This window comes from Scylla paramamosain, chromosome 22 (genome assembly GCF_035594125.1).
Source record: "Scylla paramamosain isolate STU-SP2022 chromosome 22, ASM3559412v1, whole genome shotgun sequence".
NCBI classification, from domain to species: domain Eukaryota; kingdom Metazoa; phylum Arthropoda; class Malacostraca; order Decapoda; family Portunidae; genus Scylla; species Scylla paramamosain.
This window is the reverse complement of record NC_087172.1, coordinates 12,931,281-12,950,701: the sequence shown is the minus strand read 5'-3', so window position 1 is coordinate 12,950,701 and position 19,421 is coordinate 12,931,281. Positions and strand designations below refer to the sequence as shown.

Below are 19,421 nucleotides of genomic sequence, written 5' to 3'. Positions count from 1 at the left end.
CACTGTTCTTCTCCTAAATCTATTAACAGTGGTGTTCCTCAGGGTTCTGTCCTGTCACCCACTCTCTTCTTATTATTCATTAATGATCTTCTAAACCAAACTTCTTGTCCTATCCACTCCTACGCTGATGATACCACCCTGAATTTTTCCACGTCTTTTCATAGACGTCCAACCCTTCAGGAGGTAAACATATCACGCAGGGAAGCCACAGAACGCTTGACTTCTGATCTTTCTAAAATTTCTGATTGGGGCAGAGCAAACTTGGTATTGTTCAATGCCTCAAAAACTCAATTCCTCCATCTATCAACACAACCTTCCAGATAACTATCCCCTCTTCTTCAATGACACTCAACTGTCCCCCTCTTCTACACTGAACATCCTCGGTCTGTCCTTTACTTATAATCTGAACTGGAAACTTCACATCTCATCTCTAGCTAAAACAGCTTCTATGAAGTTAGGTGTTCTGAGACGTCTCCGCCAGTTTTTCTAACCCCCCCACCCCAGCTGCTAACTCTGTACAAGGGCCTTATTCGTCCATGTATGGAGTATGCTTCACATATCTGGGGAGGTTCCACTCATACTGCTCTTCTAGACAGGGTGGAATCAAAAGCTTTTCGTCTCATCAACTCCTCTCCTCTAACTGATTGTCTTCAGCCTCTCTCTCACCGCCGCAATGTTGCATATCTAGCTGTCTTCTACCGCTATTTTCATGCTAACTGCTCTTCTGATCTTGCTAACTGCATGCCTCCCCTCCTTCCGCGGCCTCGCTGCACAAGACTTTCTTCTTTCTCTCACCCCTATTCTGTCCACCTCTCTAACGCAAGAGTTAACCAGTATTCTCAATCATTCATCCCTATCTCTGGTAAACTCTGGAACTCCCTGCCTGCTTCTGTATTTCCACCTTCCTATGACTTGAATTCCTTCAAGAGGGAGGTTTCAAGACACTTATTCATCAATTTTTGACCACTGCTTTGACCCTTTTATGGGACTGGCATTTCAGTGGGCATTTTTTTTATTAGATTTTTGTTGCCCTTGGCCAGTGTCCTTCCTACATAAAAAAAAAAAAAATAATGCAACCTCAAGACGATGCCGGATAGGTATATGGAATGATGACCGACAATAAATTCCAAGTGCTCAGATTTGTGTATTTTACTTTTTTTTCGGTCTGCTTGATGCTTATTTTCTCATGAGGTTCAGATTGTCGTCGGGGTAATGCCTTTAATTCACCCAAAGCCGCTTCTCTCGTTTTTTTATTATTATTTTTTTTGATCTAGTGACAGATTAATAATATCGCTACATTATTAGTACGATAAACGTTCTTGAGAAACTGACTAAATATCTCTGTAGCCTCTGAAAAAATAGTCTTGAGGAGAGAGCAAAGTTTTTATGAATATGGGACGTCAGAATGTTGAGGCGTCCACTCCTTGCTTCTGTTGTTTCTTGCACTACTTCTTCCTCACTGCTTTCTCGGTCTCTTTTTTTTTCCCCCAACTTTGTATTAAAATTTTTCCTTAGGTTCTCAAAATGGTGAGGCGTCCCGTTGTGGCGGCAGGAAGGCCCAGTCACAAGTCCCGTCCCCCAGTACCCTGGCGCCCACCCCAGTCCCCAAGGCGGCGGTCTGTTGACACATCATGGCTGCGCGGGCCACGGCGCTGGGCCTTCTGGTGTGTTTCGCCGCATTGGGACTAACTTTTGCACTATATGAAGATCAGATCGGGAAGTTTGATTGGTAAGTTTGTTGTGATGTTCATTGTGGATAGTGTGTACAGCAGGTGGTTCCCGAAGAGAAGTTCCGCTGCTGTCATGAGGCACTGCGCTGGCCTGGCTTACTTGTGTTAATGCTGTCTTATTGATACTACTCTAGACGCTCCCTTTCCTGTATTTTCTGTATACTGTTGGTCTGTCAGTGTAAGCAGGCAGCGTGATCAGCCATTCTGTCTCTCCTTTCGGAACACAGTGTTAGCATTACCGGTGTCTGGTAGATGACACTTGGCTCTCTTCACACGAATGGTGAGAAAAGCTGAATTTCCAGCAGTGTGAATGTATTGTATGTATAGTGCCGGTCTATTACTGTAGGGGAGCAGCGTGGTGGTCAGTCTTCCCTGGGAACAGTGTCAGCATTACTGGTAACTGGTAAATGACACTTGGTTTTCTCTTACCTGGTTCCCTTACCCAGTGGGCTTCCTCCACTAGAGAGCAGGTACAGGAGGCCACACTACTGATGTGCCAGCCCCAGTAATATAAGATGCAACACATAAATACAGTATAAAATTTTAAAGAGGATCATTTGTAGCATATTGGGATAATGTTGAAATAACATTAGAATATTTGTCTGAGGATTAGATTAGGTTTAGATGAATTCAGTTAATTAATTTTATTGTAGATCCTGCATTGTGTAGGTTATGATTGCTCAGAAAGTAGTCACTGTCTCAAAATTAGCAGTGAAGAAAGAGGCAGTAGACACTTGCTGAAATGATAATTATTCCCAGTGAGGCCTGAAGCACTGGAACTGTTTGTACTGGATCACAGGGTGCTGTGAACCTTCCAGTGATCCAGTTGTGACCTCACAACATTTTCCATTGTGTCCCACAACAGAAGTGGGGCAGTCACAGCCTGCCCTCTAACACTGAATTCCATAAAACCTGCAAATATTCAATGTTGTGGTGGAAGTGAAGTGGATCCCAACCCAGAGTTGGTTGAGTGCTGTGGTTTCCTCCCCAGGTTGCAACAGTATGTGGGTGTGGTTACTCATGCTGTGTTTGACGAGTCCAGTGTGCCAGCCCGGAGAATCATTGTGGCCACTGCCCAGAATGTCCTGGCTGCTCTTTCCACAAAAAATGGTAAGGGAATGGTGCCATCAATGTGCTATTTTACTTTAGAGTGTGTTCCAAGATACTTCATAAGACTTGCAATAGAGTAGGTATTATTACAGAATTAAGTCTTCCCTCTGGTTAGTCTTTTTGTTTTTTTCTGGGAGGAAATGTTTTATCTATCAGTATTTAATTGCTACTTCAGTTAAGTATTATTCCAGTGAACATCCTCCACACAATGAGTCCTTCCTGTATGATTCTGTAGATCTCATCACTGAGTGTTTTCACTGAACAAGGCTGGCAAATTTGGAAATGGCTGTGGTATCAAATTTTAAATATTTTACCCTTTGACTGCTAATGAAAGTATGACACTTATTAGTTACTTCATTCTAAGTAATCCTAGACATTTCCTAGTAAAGATAAAATTAAAAGCTTACCAAGGTATTAAAATATTTTAAATTATGCATTTTGATACTGGTTTGTTAATTAGATCACTTGATTTAATAATTATTCTAAAATGCTGTGAAGTGTTTGGTTGTTTAAGAGACTGCTAGATGGCGTTTAGGACATGGAGTTATTTGATGTGAGGTAGTGAAGCTGAGATGAGAAGCAATGTTAATAAAGCATGTCGCACAGAAACAATGATGAGTTAGCATTGAGGGGACGCCTTTCCTTGAGCCAAAGCAACCACTGTGTGTAAGGAATGAACTTGCAACCTTTTGGCTACAAGTGGTGCTGATGTTACTTATGTAATGTAAAGTGACATACATAACAGTGAAGTATTCAATTATACCTATGCAGGTCTGAAAGTTGTGAGTATTTTACTCACTCAGGCAAGTAAATGAAATGCATGGCAGGTAAAAATTATTTTCACACTTGCCAGTGGTAAGTGTGAAAATATCAAATTTATTATCTAAGCCAGTAAGTGCAGAATTCATTCATACATGTGTTACCAATGTACAAGTAATTGTTTTATTTATGTTATTTAACTTTAATTTAATTTAATTGAATAATTATCTGCAGTTTTCCCCTTGCTAGTTAATTTATTTCTTGACGGGTAATTTTAATTATTATTTTTTTTAAGTACGTACCTGTCAGTGGCTGGAAAGATAAATTGTAAACTTTCAGGTCTGTTATCAAAGAAAATTTCATATGCCATAGTAAGACAAATGTAATTTTGTAAATTTGCTGAAGAGTTTTTAAGAGGATCAACATTTAAGCATCATTGAATATTTTTAGGGGAGATAGTGTGGAGGCACATCTTGGAATCCTCGGACACAGGCAAGGTTGACCTCTTGGTGAGTGAAGGGCCACAGGTCACCACCATTGCTGGGAATTTGCTCCGCAGCTGGGATGTCATTTCCGCAGCCCTTGTTGAGGAGATCCAGCTGGACCATGCACCGGCAGCAGGGTGAGTGGGTGGTGTGCTGGTCTGCCCTTTGACATCTATCTCCAGTTATTGGTAGGAGAGGCCACACTCCATTGTTGCTCTGTAATAAGACTGCAATCTAAAAGTAACTATGGTTGTCATAAGTAAAGTTTATCTAGAAGCCTCACCCACTGTCCCCTCCCTTAATGGAGCAGCTGATTGGTGTACTCATGTTCTTGCCACTTCCCATTGTTTTTTAACTTAACTTGGAGTGCCAGCGGGGGCTTGTTTTGGATTTCGTTTCCCCCAAAAAAGGCCAGGAAAGTATTGCACAGTGCTCAGAGATTATACATTCTTCATTTTGAGTTTCAGAAGTGTAAGGAATTGAATTTACCTATTCTCTCACATGCTGTGTAGGTTTGGTCACTTGTTGTTGATGGTTAGATTGTTAATGGGTTCAATTTAACATTTTTGGTTACTTCTGACACACTTGAACATGCTTGTGCTGGTACATTGAGGGATTGAACACTGTGACCATTAATGATAAATGAATGTAGCTTACACTGCTCTTAGTTTTCCTGATATTCTGTAGTTATGCTGTTCTCTTTATAACGTATGTAGATGTATTTAGTAAAAAAAAAATTGTTTTCATAAGTTTGAAAGATATTTACAGATGTCCTCTATTTTCTATATGATTAGCAAGTTTTGAAAATGACACGGGATATTACAAACATGTTTTGCCCAATCAGAGTCCTACAGCGTGGTGTGAGTCTTGGTGACAGTGAGCTGGTTCTGGTGGAGGTAATGGTGGGATCAGTGGCACTCACCACATTGGACCGCTCTTCAGGGGCCACGCTGGACCAGGAGACACTCGCTGTGCCCTGGCTAACGACAGACACCAGGTGAATTGCATGTTACTTAACAAATGGGGCATTAGAATATGAAGTGATCTGCACCTAACTTTGAATGTTACCCTGCATGCAAACACATAAAAGAAAGAAAGGAAAGAAGAAAGGACATGTGTATCTGTTATATCTTTACTTTGTGTTTACTTACTTAGCCTAATGAAATGCTTGGCTATGTATTATGGTAGAATGTCAAAGCTAATGGTGAGAGTAGGTGGTGTGGAGTCCTAGCTGACATCTGCCAGTTTTACAGTTTTACAGAGTACTCTTTCCTAATACTGCATTTCTCCAAACACTGCAGTTAACAGGCTTTATTAGTGACTCAGTGGCTCCAGTACTAATTCTGTGACAAATAACAGTGCCATAAATGAATATGAGCCTAATGTTTGTTTACCATTACCTGTCCACTTAGCATAGTTATGTTTCTGTAGTGTTAGTTCCATTAAAGATGGTGGATACAAGGCTGGTACTGGTAAAATTTGGGATAGGATTGATTTTGATGATAGTTTATAATTAAACTAATCCCTTTTGCATACTTATTATTTTTGCTCACTGTGCCTTCCTCTTCTATCATTCTTACAAGATGTGCCTGTGGTGACAAGACCTTGGTGTGTGTGGATGTGTCTGTGGGCCTGCTGTTTGTGCTTCCATTGACTGCCAACTCCCCAACCTTCAAATCGCAGCCTCTCACCTCCATTGGGCTGCAGCAGAGTGAAAATGCTCCAGAAGTGCATCTTCAGAGGGTATCAGGGTCTCCTAGTCACATGGTTATTCAGGTACAGATCTCTTCCTGTAACTTTTTGTTTTGTTTAGTAACAAAGCTTTGTATAGTGCAATTAATTTTCCTAATACTAATGTCATAATTGTGCAGTCGTAATAAGACATAATTTTATTGTTTTATTAGAGGTGAATACTGATGTAGGTAAAATAACCAAGAATGTTAAATGTTATTGTTATATTTTCTACCTCTCGATCTATATACAGGTTGCAGAATCAAGGAAGCTCATTCACTTGCATGAGGGTGAGCTGCATTTGGTGAGAGATCTAAGTGGGAGCAGAGCCTCAGCGATTGCTGATGGTGTCCTCTATACTGTGATGCAGACTGGGAGGGTGAGCAAGAGTTGTTATTAGTTGCCATTCTTATTCATGCCTTTCTCTCTCTCTCTCTCTCTCTCTCTCTCTCTCTCTCTCTCTCTCTCTCTCTCTCTCTCTCTCTCTCTCTCTCTCTCTCAATATGTTCAGACAAAAAATATTACATTGTAGTTCCTGTTCTTGAAATATTTCAGTGTTGTGTTGCTAATGCTTCTGTTAATCTCCTCATATTTTTGCAATATGCCTATAGCTAGTGACCATTGGTGCAGTGGAGATGGAGTCTGGCGAGGACTTGGGGGAGCAGGGTGTGGTGGTGGAGTTGCCCCTACAGTCTGGTTCTGTCCTCTCCCTGGATGTGCACCGCTTTGAGCGTCGCGATGGAGGGATGGCTCTTCGGGCGTTTGTCACCTGCTCAGACCATGCCCTGCACCTCATTAGCAGTGCAGGTACTACCATGAAGGTGCAGCTTTCTAAAGGCTACAGATTCCTGACTTAATTACCTACCCAGACCAACATTATATAGAACTCACTGTTAATTGTTGGTATTTGGTGGTGTGTGTGGGTGTTTAGTGACTTGATATATTTTAATATCAAGTCATTTGGTGTTGTGAGAACCAAAGAAGAGGATGATGTGACAGAGGTGATCTCTTTGGAGAATTGATGCTGTGGTGTCCTTGTTAAATGGGAAGAGAGTGATGAGATTCTGGTGCAGAAGGAAGTATGTAGTGATGAGAAAGTGAATTATTGAGTTCTAAAGGACAAATTTGATTGAGCAGAATACATGGAGAAAGATTGAAGAATTATATCAATGGACATTAATGGAGATCTCACACAATGTTTATGATGTCTCCTATTTCATGATTTTGTTCCTTCTGGGATGTCACTTTCCAAAAATAGTTTGAGGTCACATCCCATTGGGCTGAATTCAGTAAAGAGAGTTTGTGTTGCCTCAGGTGTGGTGTGGTCCAGGGAGGAGGCACTGGCATCTGTCATCGCTGCTGAGGCGGTGGATCTGCCGGTGGACGGGGCCAACATTAACTACCACGACAAGTTGCCGCCTCTCACAGGTACTACAACTGTGTGTGTGTGTGTGTGTGTGTGTGTGTGTGTGTGTGTGTGTGTGTGTGTGTGTGTGTGTGTGTGTGTGTGTGTGTGTGTGTGTGTGTGTGTGTGTGTGTGTGTGTATGCACATGTGTGTGAGCATGAATGTGTGTGTGACCATGTGTCTATGTTTGTGTTTACTTGCATGAATGTGGATGTGTGGACATTTTATATATATATATATATATATATATATATATATATATATATATATATATATATATATATATATATATATATGCCTATTAGTGCATGTGAATGTGTCCAATTTATTTGCAAGAATCAAGTTAAATGATCCCAAAAAATCTTTAGATTTTTACATAAAGAGGAGGAAAATGTTACATTAAGCATGGTATTCATAAATTGTGTACATCTATAGGAAGCCTGTAGAGAAGAGTGGAATGCTGCAGGGTAATTTACAAGTGAATGAAGTAATGGGAGTTAATGTGTGCTCAGATCTTTTTATGTGACTATTTTATAGGTGAAATATTGATTGTTATTTTCTAAATGTTGTTTTTTCATTGAAAATGTACTCAGTATTATTATCCATTCAATACTAAATAGTTAAAAAATTCGTTTTTTTTTTTTATCATAGTTATTTATCAGAATTCATGGAATACTTATAAATTGTCAAATAGTCATGTATTTGACTTTAGAGATAGTACATGAAATTTTAATATTTTGATATTCTAGATTTTCTAACTGCGGTATTATTCACCTTTGGCCAATTTATTTAGCATCAGCTTCCACATTCTATGAAGAAACAAGTAAGTTCAAAATTTTGATAGAATCTACAAGCATAACATGCAGCATTGGCCTGTATTATAATTATGCCTGTGTAAGTTGATATACTTGAAAAAGAAAATGTTTCTTATTTATACTGCATTAATGGTGATTGCTAGGTGAAGTAGGCAAGCTGTGTGTTCTGATAAGTTTTGAAGCTTGTAGAGTAAGTCCAAGTATTCTTTGAAGTAGGTAGTTGTAGGTAATGGGTAGCATAAAGAACAATAGCAAGAGATATGTAACTTAGTTGGCTAGTAAACAAAATTTAATATGGAGATTTGATAAAATTTGCATGTATGACAAATAGAGGATAGGTAGATTTCCTGCACAGATGCTGGATGCAGTTGAAATGGACACAGAAGGACCTGTATGAAGTAGCTGGACTTATGTAATGGTAATAAGGAAACTATCCATCCAATTTCTAGGCTTATAAATTTGGTATTTGTATAGAGGCATTTTATATAAGCTACGAGGTGCAACTTGTGGACTGGAATGTCAAGTGAGGATGTGCTACTTGGTTCCCCTGGACTAAAGCATTCCCTATTCTCCAGGACCTTTATTCTTCACCAAGATTTAAAATGTGTCATAAGTGTATCGTGTCTCTACTAAACTGGGAGCTCCTTCATAATTGTGATGCAAAATGGGTTACTGACAGGGATGGTTGTGTTGTGTGTCTATTATAATTTTTGAAGTGTACATGATTAAGACAGTCTGACAGCTGCTTTAAATACAGTTGTACATTGACAGTCAGTGTTATTTTGATTACATTTCAGATCTTCATGCTCTTTAATTGCATAGTAAGAAGGAATCATTTGTGGAGTTCAAGGGATTTTGATGTGCTACTTTATTTCTGTTGTGCTCTCTCTCTCTCTCTCTCTCTCTCTCTCTCTCTCTCTCTCTCTCTCTCTCTCTCTCTCTCTCTCTCTCTCTCTCTCTCTCTCTCTCTCTCTCTCTCTCTCTCTCTCTCTCTCTCTCTCTCTCTCTCTCTCTCTCTCTCTCTCTCATCTCTCTCTCTCTCTCTCTCTCTCTCTCTCTCTCTCTCTCCTCTCTCTCTCTCATGATTGAATGACTCACTGATAATTATGCCTCACAACCTAGACTGGAAATGGGTCAGTGATAAATGCCTTATTGTTGATGCAGGCTTGATTGGGAGCTTGGTGCATCGCGTGCAGACGCAGTGCTCTCAGATTAGCCACTGGTTCAAGTCAGTGGTGGGCAGCACAGACTCATTCCAGGAGTCCCTCAACACCCTAAAGAGAGATGAACTGAACCTCCGCAAGTTGCTTGTTGTAGCCTCCAGCAGTGGGAAGGTAAGAGTGCTCCATAATGTTACACATCTTCTCAATTGTCACTTTTGCTCTCTGGGTTGTAAGTGATAATTGGAATGAATGGTCATCCCTTATTTCTTGGTTCAAAGTTAAAAAAACAATTAGTGAATTCTATTGAGAGTGGATTGGGACTGGAAGAGTTTCTGTAATGAGACTGTACAACATCATAGTTGATGGCTCCATACTCAGTTGTGCAACATCATAGTTGATGGCTCCATACTCAGTTTTGTCTCTCTTCCTCTGCTGTAGTTATCTTGCATATACACTGTTATCACCTCTCCTTCAGGAATATTTTGCCAGTTAAGTATGCAAGCTCAAAAGAATTGTAACCAATATATGGTAGATACACAGTATTAAGATTTTTTTCTGTCACAGATTCTGGGCATTGACAGTTGGAATGGAGATGTGGTATGGAGTATATATGCCCCCCTGCTGGCACCCCTACAAGGGAACAAGTTGTTGCTCTACTCACAGCGCACCTCAGCTCACTTTCCTCTTCAGCCCCAGTGTGTTGTGGTGGGGAGACACAAGGTGAGGCTGCTAGGAATTGTGTACAGCTGTAAAGTTGATGTTTTGATGGTCTGGATGCAGATCTTGAAGCTTACTCATGGATTGCTTCACTTTTCAGACTAGTGCCCCACTCCTGCATTAGTAGCTGAATAAATATCTTAATTGAAAAGACAGATTTATATATTTTGTTTTCTTACTCATAACAAGTAATAGGTGATGGCCTGTAAATATTTTTAAGTAAAAAGGTAGATCTATTTACTTAGTTTTCTTACTTGCAACAGATAACAGGTGAAGGCCTTCTGGTATTGTTCAACCCCATTTCTGGCACAACCATTGGGGAGAGAGGGGGAGTAGTGCCTCTTGGCTACCACCTCTCCCAAGCCTTCCTTATGCACTACCCTGACGACCAGTACCTGAAGGTGAGGCCTCAGCTCAGGACAGAAGAGTCTGGGAATCTTAGGAAAATGACACACAAGAAGCTAAATTCAACTGTTGCTATTAACTATATTACTATTTGAGAACAGTCAAATTAAAAGATAATCTTAGTCACTCAGTTTACGTAGATCTTTGTTTATTTCACATGATCAGGCTGTCTACACCATCCACCCTTTATGTAAGACTGCTTTGTATTGTTATAAAATCAGCTTGGATGTTTTCCTAGTATTTCTGTCTATTTATGTGAAGAAGAAAACATGGAGTTTTGGAAAGAATAATCTATGTGGAGGTTTTTTTGTACCTTATTGTCTTGACTTGCAGCCTCTCATGTTGGTGGACAAGGAGCTGCATCCTCATATGTTCCCAGCCAGTGGGGAGAAGGTGGTCCTGGAGCACAAGGACTCCATCTTTGTTCATTTGGCCCAAGCAGGAAGCAGCACCCTCACTGGCTACACCCTCAGGTTCTCCAGGCCAGGGGTGAGCACCAGCTGACTGTTCATTCATCTTTGCTTTTTCCTTCCAAGATGCAGCTGAGAACTTTAACCTTTGTTTAGTCATTAGAAAATTACATAGTAAATGAAGACCTTTCATTTGACTCAACATATTTCTCCTGAGTAGATTGAAATGAAAGCATTAATAGATTTGACATATGACCCAAGTACTTTAGTAATGCTTTAATTTTCTCCTTATCTTGCAGATGTTGACGCTGAGTGAAGTTTGGACAGTATCCCTCGGAGGAGGACCTATCACAGGGGTGCATGGTAAACTAGTGGCAGAAAAGGTGCATTCCCCGGGGCGGGTGTTGGCAGACCGCTCAGTGCTGTACAAGTATGTCAACCCTAACCTGGCGGTGGTCACCACACAGGGCTATGATCACATCAACAAAAGTGAGTGTCTTACCAGGAGGTGCACACTTAGTTTCCACACTTTAAATTTTCTAGATAGGAGACTTGTTTGTAATTAATTCTTACTCCTTAGTATTCTGTGTGTGGAAAGTATTGGAAAGTGTGTTTCTTTAAGTACCTAAAGATCTTGACATACAGTCAGGAGTTTTCTTGGTACAGGGACTGGGAAGGCTAAAGGCAGTGGAGAAAGGAAATGGCCACCCTACTTCTAGCAAAGCCTGGGATTGGGTGGCCTTATTAGCCTGTGCTCCATGAGTGATACTTTTTCAACTTTAAACATTTATCAGTTAATTAAATGGTAATGTTTAATAATTTGCTTTTTGTGCATTTCAGATACAATGAATCTGTACCTGATAGACACAGTGACTGGAGCTGTGATTGAGTCTGTCTCGCATAAGAAGGTGTCTGGGCCTCTCCATATTGTCCACTCTGAAAATTGGGTTGTCTACACATTCTTCAATGACAAATACCGTCGTTTTGAAGTGAGTCACTGGTAATGCAATGTTTTATACAGTGCCCATATAATGTAATGTTAGTTATTTGATTAGTATTTTTCATATGATAAATGCTGGAAGGTAGATGAATATTATTTCTACATTTACAGGTAACATCCTTAGAGTTATTTGAAGGCTTGAATCAAGCTAATGCCACAGCCTTCTCTTCATTTGGAGGCCGAGCAACTCCCCCAATCCTTGAGCGGCAATCCTACATCATGCCTGTGGGTGTGCAGGCAGCCACCCACACCACCACAGAGAAGGGCATCACCACCAAGTTCATCCTGTTTGCTCTCCAGTCAGGCAATGTGCTCCAGGTGTGCCATCAGGTGTCATGTGTGGGAAGATAAGGTTATTCAAATTAAATGAGAGGAAGGGCTTCACTTAGAATATTTTGTTAAAGTCTACAAAACCTTAAAAATTGTATCTTGTAGTGCCACAGAGCTGTTATAATTACTGACCCTGGAATTTTGAATAACCACACTATCTACTCTGCATAGAGGAGATGGAACATGTGATATATGGCATGCAAAAGACAGAGTTGATGATATTCTCACTTTACATGCTTCAGATGAACAAGTGGTTCCTGGATCCACGGCGGCCAGTGACGGGAGGCCCACAGGAGGAGGGACTGATGCCTTACATACCAGAACTCCGAATCTCACCACATGACATGATCACTTACAACCAGACTCTGCCTCGCGTCTCGGCCATCTACACGGCACCCACTGGACTGGAGTCTGCTTGTGTCGTTCTTGTTTATGGTTTAGGTTAGTGGTTATTGTTATTCCAAACGGTAAACTAGATGTGAAAATTTTATGTAGGAAATTAGTGGTCATTCCTTGACATTTGCAGTTTCAGTATAAACAGTTTAAAGATTTTGGGTATATGAGTTTCTTTCAGTGCTTTTGTGGCCAACCAAATAAAATGCTCACAGCTGGCCAACCTGCATGCTTCCCATTTTCACAGTAATCATTCTTTTGTTGACATCTCTTTTGCTTGTAGTGGAGTAAATTCATGGTGCTATACAGGTGAGACCTAAAATAGTGGCAGGTGTCACAAAGCACGGCAACATTTGACCAGGGTCATTTTATCTCTCCTGTCTGGCTGGTGGGACCATATTTAAAAAAAAAATTACCTGTTTGCCAACTTTTCCACTCCCTGATCTGTCAGCTAGGCTATGAGGGTCAGTGGTCAGTGATGTATTTGTTGTGGGTGGTGACAGTTGTTCAAGGAAGCACAATTTCTGAATCTCAATGTACTGTCGAATGCTGGCTGCAGCAGTGCCAGGCTGCCAAAGATACAACACCAACCCACTTATCAAAACCTGATTGGCCTGAAAAGTTCATAAAAGGACTCTTAACTGTATTGAAGTGTAAGTTGAATGTTAGGCTTGTATGTACAGCACATAAGTTAAAAGAAAATTATCCAGATCTGGGCAGTGTGTCTCGAAGGACAGTGTCACATTACTGTCAGAAAGCTTGATCTCCCTTCCCACACTACTGCTAGGAAACCTTTGCTCAGTCTGTGGCATGTTGCAAACAGGCTTGGTTTCTTGAAGAAATACATTCAATTGCCCATAGAGAAAATACATTCCATACTGTGAAGAGATGAAAGTTTTTTCACAGTATCTTGGACAGACACAGTTTGCAAGTGTGTGTAGGCCAAAAGGATCTGACTGGTACACTGTAAAAACAGTAAAACATCCTGATTTTACTTATGGTTTGGGGAGCAATTACATACTATGGTGTTGCCAATTTAATCTTTCTTGAAAAGGGAGAAACAGTGAACAGTGAGCAGTATTTAGAACTGTTATATAACAATTTGGAGGAGTGTTATGAGAAGTGCAAGGCAGGCTGTTTCATGCAGGATGGGCTCCCTGCCACACCAGCAAGCAAGTAAAGAAGTGGTTTGACAATTGTGGGCTAGATTATATAAAAGATTGGCTTGTCAACAATCTTGATCTTGATCCTATTGAGAACTTGTTGTCTTTTCTGAAAAATGAGATCAAGAAGGAAACTAGTTCACTGCTGAGACCAAAAGCTACATTGCAACAAGTGTGGGAAAGTTTTCCAAAAGATAAATTGCGAGGCCTAGTTGACTCATTTCCTCGTCGTCTACAAGAAGTTATAAAGAAGGGAAATACACATATTAACATTGCGGTAAATGAAATACATTTTATTGTTATATTATTACTGATGGGATGGTTACCTCGAACTGCCGACATTATTATTGTTTACAGTCTGCCACTATTTATGGCCTTGGTTGTAAGAACCTATGCACTATACGAAGCTGATGAAATGCTTTATGTTACATATTTTAATGTTTACATCAAGAAACTTTTTCAAAGGACTGGAATATCCATGGCTAGAGTTGGCTGATGCCTGTGCCCATGCCTCTTCTTTCTTCACACTCTAGTCCTTGAAATGGAGTTCCTTGCAATAACTGTCAGAGAAGAGAAATCGAGTTATATTCTCTGCATCTGAAGTTCTCCATCTTTTTTTTTTATTTTTCAGATTTGTTCTACACGCGAATGTTCCCAAGCAAGATGTTTGATGTGCTGAAGGATGACTTTGACCATTATCTCATAGGAGGGGCAGTCTTAGCCCTTGCTGTGGCTGCACTCATAACCAGAAAATTAGCCCAAAAGAAAGCTCTAAAACAGGCTTGGAAATAGCATTCACCCTTGGGTATTTTTCTTACAAAGGAGGCTCTGTATTATATATTATATCACATTCAGTCTTATTGTACCTTTCAATAGAATCAAGTAGGAAATTTTGTTTAGTAATGGAAAGGTGTACTTTTTAATTATTTAATTTATTTAATGATTTTTTTTACATCATCCCCCTGTAGGTATGTAGCAAGTCTACCAGTTTGACATATGGTACAGGGGTCCAAAGTTTCTAACCTATTTGGCTAGATCTCTAACACAACTCACAGTAGGCATGGCATGGGATGATGCTTTCCACAACCATCCCCTGACATGTACAAACACCACACTAACATGCTAGTCATTCCTCCAATGAGGAGTGTGAATTCATTGTAAATATTCAAGGTATCTGTACATCTGAAAAGACATGTGGTTAATATTGTTTGTAATCTATTGTTTTTGTTGATGCTGCAGTTGAGTTTTCAGTAGTTGTCCAGATTCATTGTTTACTGAATCATGGACATTTTGTTGATAGAAATGTATTTGTAGCTGTACAGTCCCTGACATCAGTAGCTTTCATTTGTAAATCTTCAAGCTACCTAGAAGACATTTTTCCTTTGACTTTTCAGGAAACTTTTGCAATTTAGAGAAAGTATAATTTGTGGATTTGATGTACTTAAAAGTCCATCATTGATTTCAGAGGATAGTGAGTGGTGAGGTAAGTAGACTCCCTGAAGCTGTGGTTGCTATGTAATGCAGTTGAGAGGCTTCTTGTTTCATGTCTGAAGCATTGTGCCTCATGAAAGCTTGAGTGGGGTGCTGTGACAGGAATGGGGTGTGGTTGTGTACAGTACATCTTATGCAATTTCTTGATTTTACAGTGCATAGACATTGTACACCCTTCATGGTCTATAGAATTTACTGCACACCCTTCCTGGTCTATAGAATTTACTATGTTAAACAGTGCATAGACGTTGCACACCCTTCATGGTCTATAGAATTTACTATGTTAAACAGTCTGCAAATTCTGAGAGTAATAATTAATGAACCACAACCTGTACAGCCCAATAGCTATAGAGAAAGGAATGTTACTTTTGTCTGTGACTGTACCTTTTCATACACACTAATTCTATTCCTAAATTATGTTACAGAGATGAGGTATCCAAATATTTTACTGTCAAGATTTGTGAGCATTTTGAGAAGTTTTATGAATCAGGAGAGCAGTAAATATAAGATATCTTCTTGGATAACTAAGGAGAATTATAGATATTAAGATTGTTGTAAAAAAAAACTTTACCTTGTGTTTCATTGTCAAGAAATGTGTGAACCCATACTTGTCTTTTAATGTTTATTTTGCTAAATTCATGTACCTATTTGCTAAATTCATGTATCTATAGTTCACTCAACCTTAGCCCATTAGTGACATGTAATATAAATGTATTGAGTACACCATAAGTAAGAAATGTTCTGGTTAGATCCCTTTTGAACCTTTTAACACATCCATGCATTGTAGTTCATTCATTTAATTACATAAGATTTATGTAGTTTTGTTTTCATATTTTTAGAACAATGCCATTTCATGCATTTGCATCTACCCTGCCTGGCATGTGCACCAGTGCCTGTACATATACATACTAGGACTATGTAGTTAGGAAGGACTATGTAGTTAGGAGGGAGTAATGAAATATGTCCAGTAAATCTACGTAGCATTATGAAGAAGGTTGGAGTAAAATTTACTTTTCAGTTCAGAACACTGGTGCCTATGGAGGAAGAAGCAAGGGAAAAATGAGGTTCACATCGGCAAAGAATGATAGATACTTTTAGAAATATTTTAGTCAGTTTTTGAAAATTATTATAAGTGCAATTTTTAATATATAAATATTAACAAATTAGGAAAAGCAAATTATTGAAGCAACATGTTACATGATAGCCATAATAACATTGTAAATATACTACTATTTGTATATTGAGGTAACAATGTATTTTGCTTATGCAAGATCAACAATAAGTATTTGATGTACGTAAATATTTCCACTTTATTGTTGAGACATTGTTGAGACAATGTCTGTCTGATAAACCAGTATCGTTAGGCTGTTTTAGCAGACAAGAACAGTTAAGGCAGATTTAGGTTACGTAACTAATGTACAGCAAGATCAGCTGAGTAGTAGAAGTGCTTGATTTTCCATTACAGACAAAGGCAATGATGTGCTGGACTCAAGGCTGCATCAGGTATATCCCTCATGATGCTATGACTTTTCTATGAACCATATGGATGCAGAGCGTTGTGCATAATTCCAATACAGGATGTATACATAGGGTTTAGAGTTTACACAGCCAGCTTAAGTTTAGGAACAGGATTTAATTTTCATTATTATGCATATCTAGCATATTAAACATGCTACCAAGTAAGGACAAATGAAGGATATAGAATTTGGAACTGTAGTGTCTTGCAGTCAGAGGAGCTTGATGCATTCATGTGCGAGTGTGGTTGAATTTTTAAGGTTTTTAAGTGTATCACTCATACTTTAAGTCTTGCTGTTTACGACGACGTATATATTTTGTAAACTGTGTCCTAACTTATTTTCTGTGGAGTCAAGGAACACAAGGGTAATGTGGGCATCTCAGGAGCTGTGTTTTGGGAAAGGTGTCAGCTATCCTGAGTATGATTAAAATTTTGAAGTTAGTGTACATAAAATATAAAGTATTTTTGATTTTTCATTGCCACATTGTAATTAGGAGCTGGAATGTCAGAATTATCTGAGGTTCTCCATATACATAAATATTGTATCAGTTTATTGTACCTACTTGAATATTGTTTAATTTACTGGGTTTTCTTCAGGAACCTGGACTTTCCTATTCAATGCTTCAAGTTGTAGAACCATTCCAACTACCTCATCATAGTCACCTGTACCATGCCTGTTGACATGGGAGATTTGGAGCTGGTGGCCATGGTCCAATGGAAATGCAAGGGGTTCCACTGTAGCTCCACCCACCCTGCCTTTGGTCTCTCAGTTCTTGGATCCCTGGCTGGTTTTGGGAACGGCAAGAACAATCTAAAAAATCCATATAACTTGCATTAAAGCCCGTTAAATCAGAACTACAGAAACATCCATACTATGTTAAATCTACACTAAAAAGTTACATACATTCTGGAACCTGTTCAATCACTAGAATCATTAAAACATCCTTGAAAATCTTAACTTCTACCCAAGCTTATCAAAAGCAACACGTTTATTACATATACTCGTACTACTGCTACTACTACTACTACCATGCTACTACTACATGAAGCAGCTGAGAGCACCAACATTGAGAACACGTGAAGATCAGTAACAGCCACGTGAAGATTACTACTGCTACTACTACTTCCAGGGTCCCTTCATGGTGCAGCTGAGAGCAACACCAACATGGACACGTGAAGATTACTCTACCACTGCTACTACTACTACTTCCAGGGTCCCTTCATGGTGCAGCTGAGAGCAACAACATGGAAGACACGTGAAGATTACTCTACCACTGATACTAGTAATACTACTTCCAGGATCCCTTCATGGTGCAGCTGAGAGCAACGCCACCAACATAGAGAACACGTGAAGATCAGTTAACAGCCAGGCTTGCCATGACACCAATGCCACCATCATCCACAACAGTTTTGGGGTCATTGCTGCACTCAGGACACACGAGCTGGTGAAATTATTTTGGGTGACTGAACCTGCAAGAGGAAAGTCTACTGCCGAGGGCTTTTTTTTTCTTGGGTTTCTTAAGGGAGTTTTGGATGTTCAGTTTTGAGAAGAGTGGAACAATATTGAAAAGGTTTTGTTAAATCCCCACACATTACAGTTCACTAACTTTTCTTACACCGTTTACTAATGACTAGAACTAGACTTTCTTATACTAAAAAGACTCTCCGGAGAACACCCAGAGCATCCTACAAAAAATATATTATATAAAAAAAAAAAAACTAATAGTCATTGTAGGTGGAAGTCTGAGACTTTGAACACTAGGAAGCTCGTTACTCGCAACACTGCAAGTCCACAGAGTCTGACACGCTGGGAGCAATAAACAGAGGTAAAGGCTCGAGTTCAGTAGCAGCAGCAGCACTCCTCGACGCGCCGCAGTAGACTCCAGGGCACCCGACCAGGAGCACATGCGGGGAAAAAGAAAAAAGGGGAGGGTTTCTTACCACCAGCACATTACATTCACACTGCCTTCAACCATTCCTTCCCATTGTGAGGCGACTTTACTGTTAGCCATGCAATGATAAAAACTAGATTAAAGACCAAATAACTCCAATAATAAATCACGAATAAGCAGGTACGTACGTACTGTACATAGCTACACTGCACAAACACTGACGCACTGGATGACTGTTAACGTCCATTCAGTCCTAAGCAGTGGTTTCATACGCCAGCAGAATCTGTGCACAGAGCGCCCCACGAAGCTGCCTCTATTCCGTTGATACTATAAAGGCACGCGTGACACCAGTGTTATCTGCAAATAGCAAAAATTCAGATTACGCTAACACCTAATGTTACCTACTCACGAGACTTCAGCTTGGCCTCAGAACCGCTTATAGAACATCCTAACATCTCCCGTCATCCTCACAACCCTACCTTTCTCGGCCATGATATCGCCATCATCCTCCTCACAACACTACCTTTCTCGGCCATAATATCGCCATCATCCTCACAACATTACCTTTCTCGGCCATAATATCGCCATCATCCTCACAACACTATCTTTCTCGGTCATAATATCGCCATCATCCTCAACACTACCTTTCTCGGCCATAACATTGCCACCATCATCCACACTGGACCCTCCTACAGTACAAAACACTCTTACTTGCTGGAGTCTCACAGCACAACCACGTCAAGACATCAAACAAAGACTTACCTTCCCAAATGGCCGACACCACCTCGCCCACAGGAGCACCGACGCCTACCTTTGCAGCAAACCCCTGTTCCTCCGTGACTACTAGACCATCCCCATCGCTACTGCCGACTATGGTTCGGACGCCTCGCTGCTTCGAACCCGCA

General features: G+C 40.1%; 1 protein-coding gene and 1 long non-coding RNA gene across 4 annotated transcripts; one reads left to right on the top strand and one right to left on the bottom strand.

Annotated features, from left to right (window-relative positions):
* The first annotated feature begins 1,499 nt into the window (after nt 1–1,499).
* Nucleotides 1,500–17,088, top strand: LOC135111569 (ER membrane protein complex subunit 1-like). The gene is made up of 17 exons (XM_064025006.1): nt 1,500–1,729; nt 2,722–2,840; nt 4,050–4,221; nt 4,929–5,081; nt 5,668–5,860; nt 6,069–6,194; nt 6,427–6,622; nt 7,130–7,243; nt 9,201–9,370; nt 9,764–9,919; nt 10,180–10,317; nt 10,655–10,810; nt 11,031–11,220; nt 11,572–11,720; nt 11,843–12,049; nt 12,304–12,502; nt 14,249–17,088. Exons 1-17 carry the CDS (start codon nt 1,632–1,634, stop codon nt 14,407–14,409), a joined length of 2,697 nt encoding a protein of 898 aa, XP_063881076.1. The 5' UTR covers nt 1,500–1,631; the 3' UTR covers nt 14,410–17,088.
* LOC135111575 (uncharacterized) lies at nt 10,218–19,416 on the bottom strand. 3 transcript variants are annotated; one of them, XR_010273804.1, is made up of 5 exons: nt 19,279–19,416; nt 18,705–18,873; nt 17,288–17,435; nt 10,635–14,177; nt 10,218–10,353 (listed from the first exon to the last, which is right to left on the bottom strand). It is a non-coding gene; the product is annotated as an uncharacterized LOC135111575 (long non-coding RNA). The 3 variants fall into 3 exon arrangements; XR_010273803.1 differs by lacking the exons at nt 10,218–10,353; nt 10,635–14,177 and having other exon boundaries at nt 16,561–17,435; XR_010273805.1 differs by lacking the exons at nt 10,218–10,353; nt 10,635–14,177 and having other exon boundaries at nt 16,561–17,435; nt 18,709–18,873.
* Between the last annotated feature and the right edge of the window lie 5 nt (nt 19,417–19,421).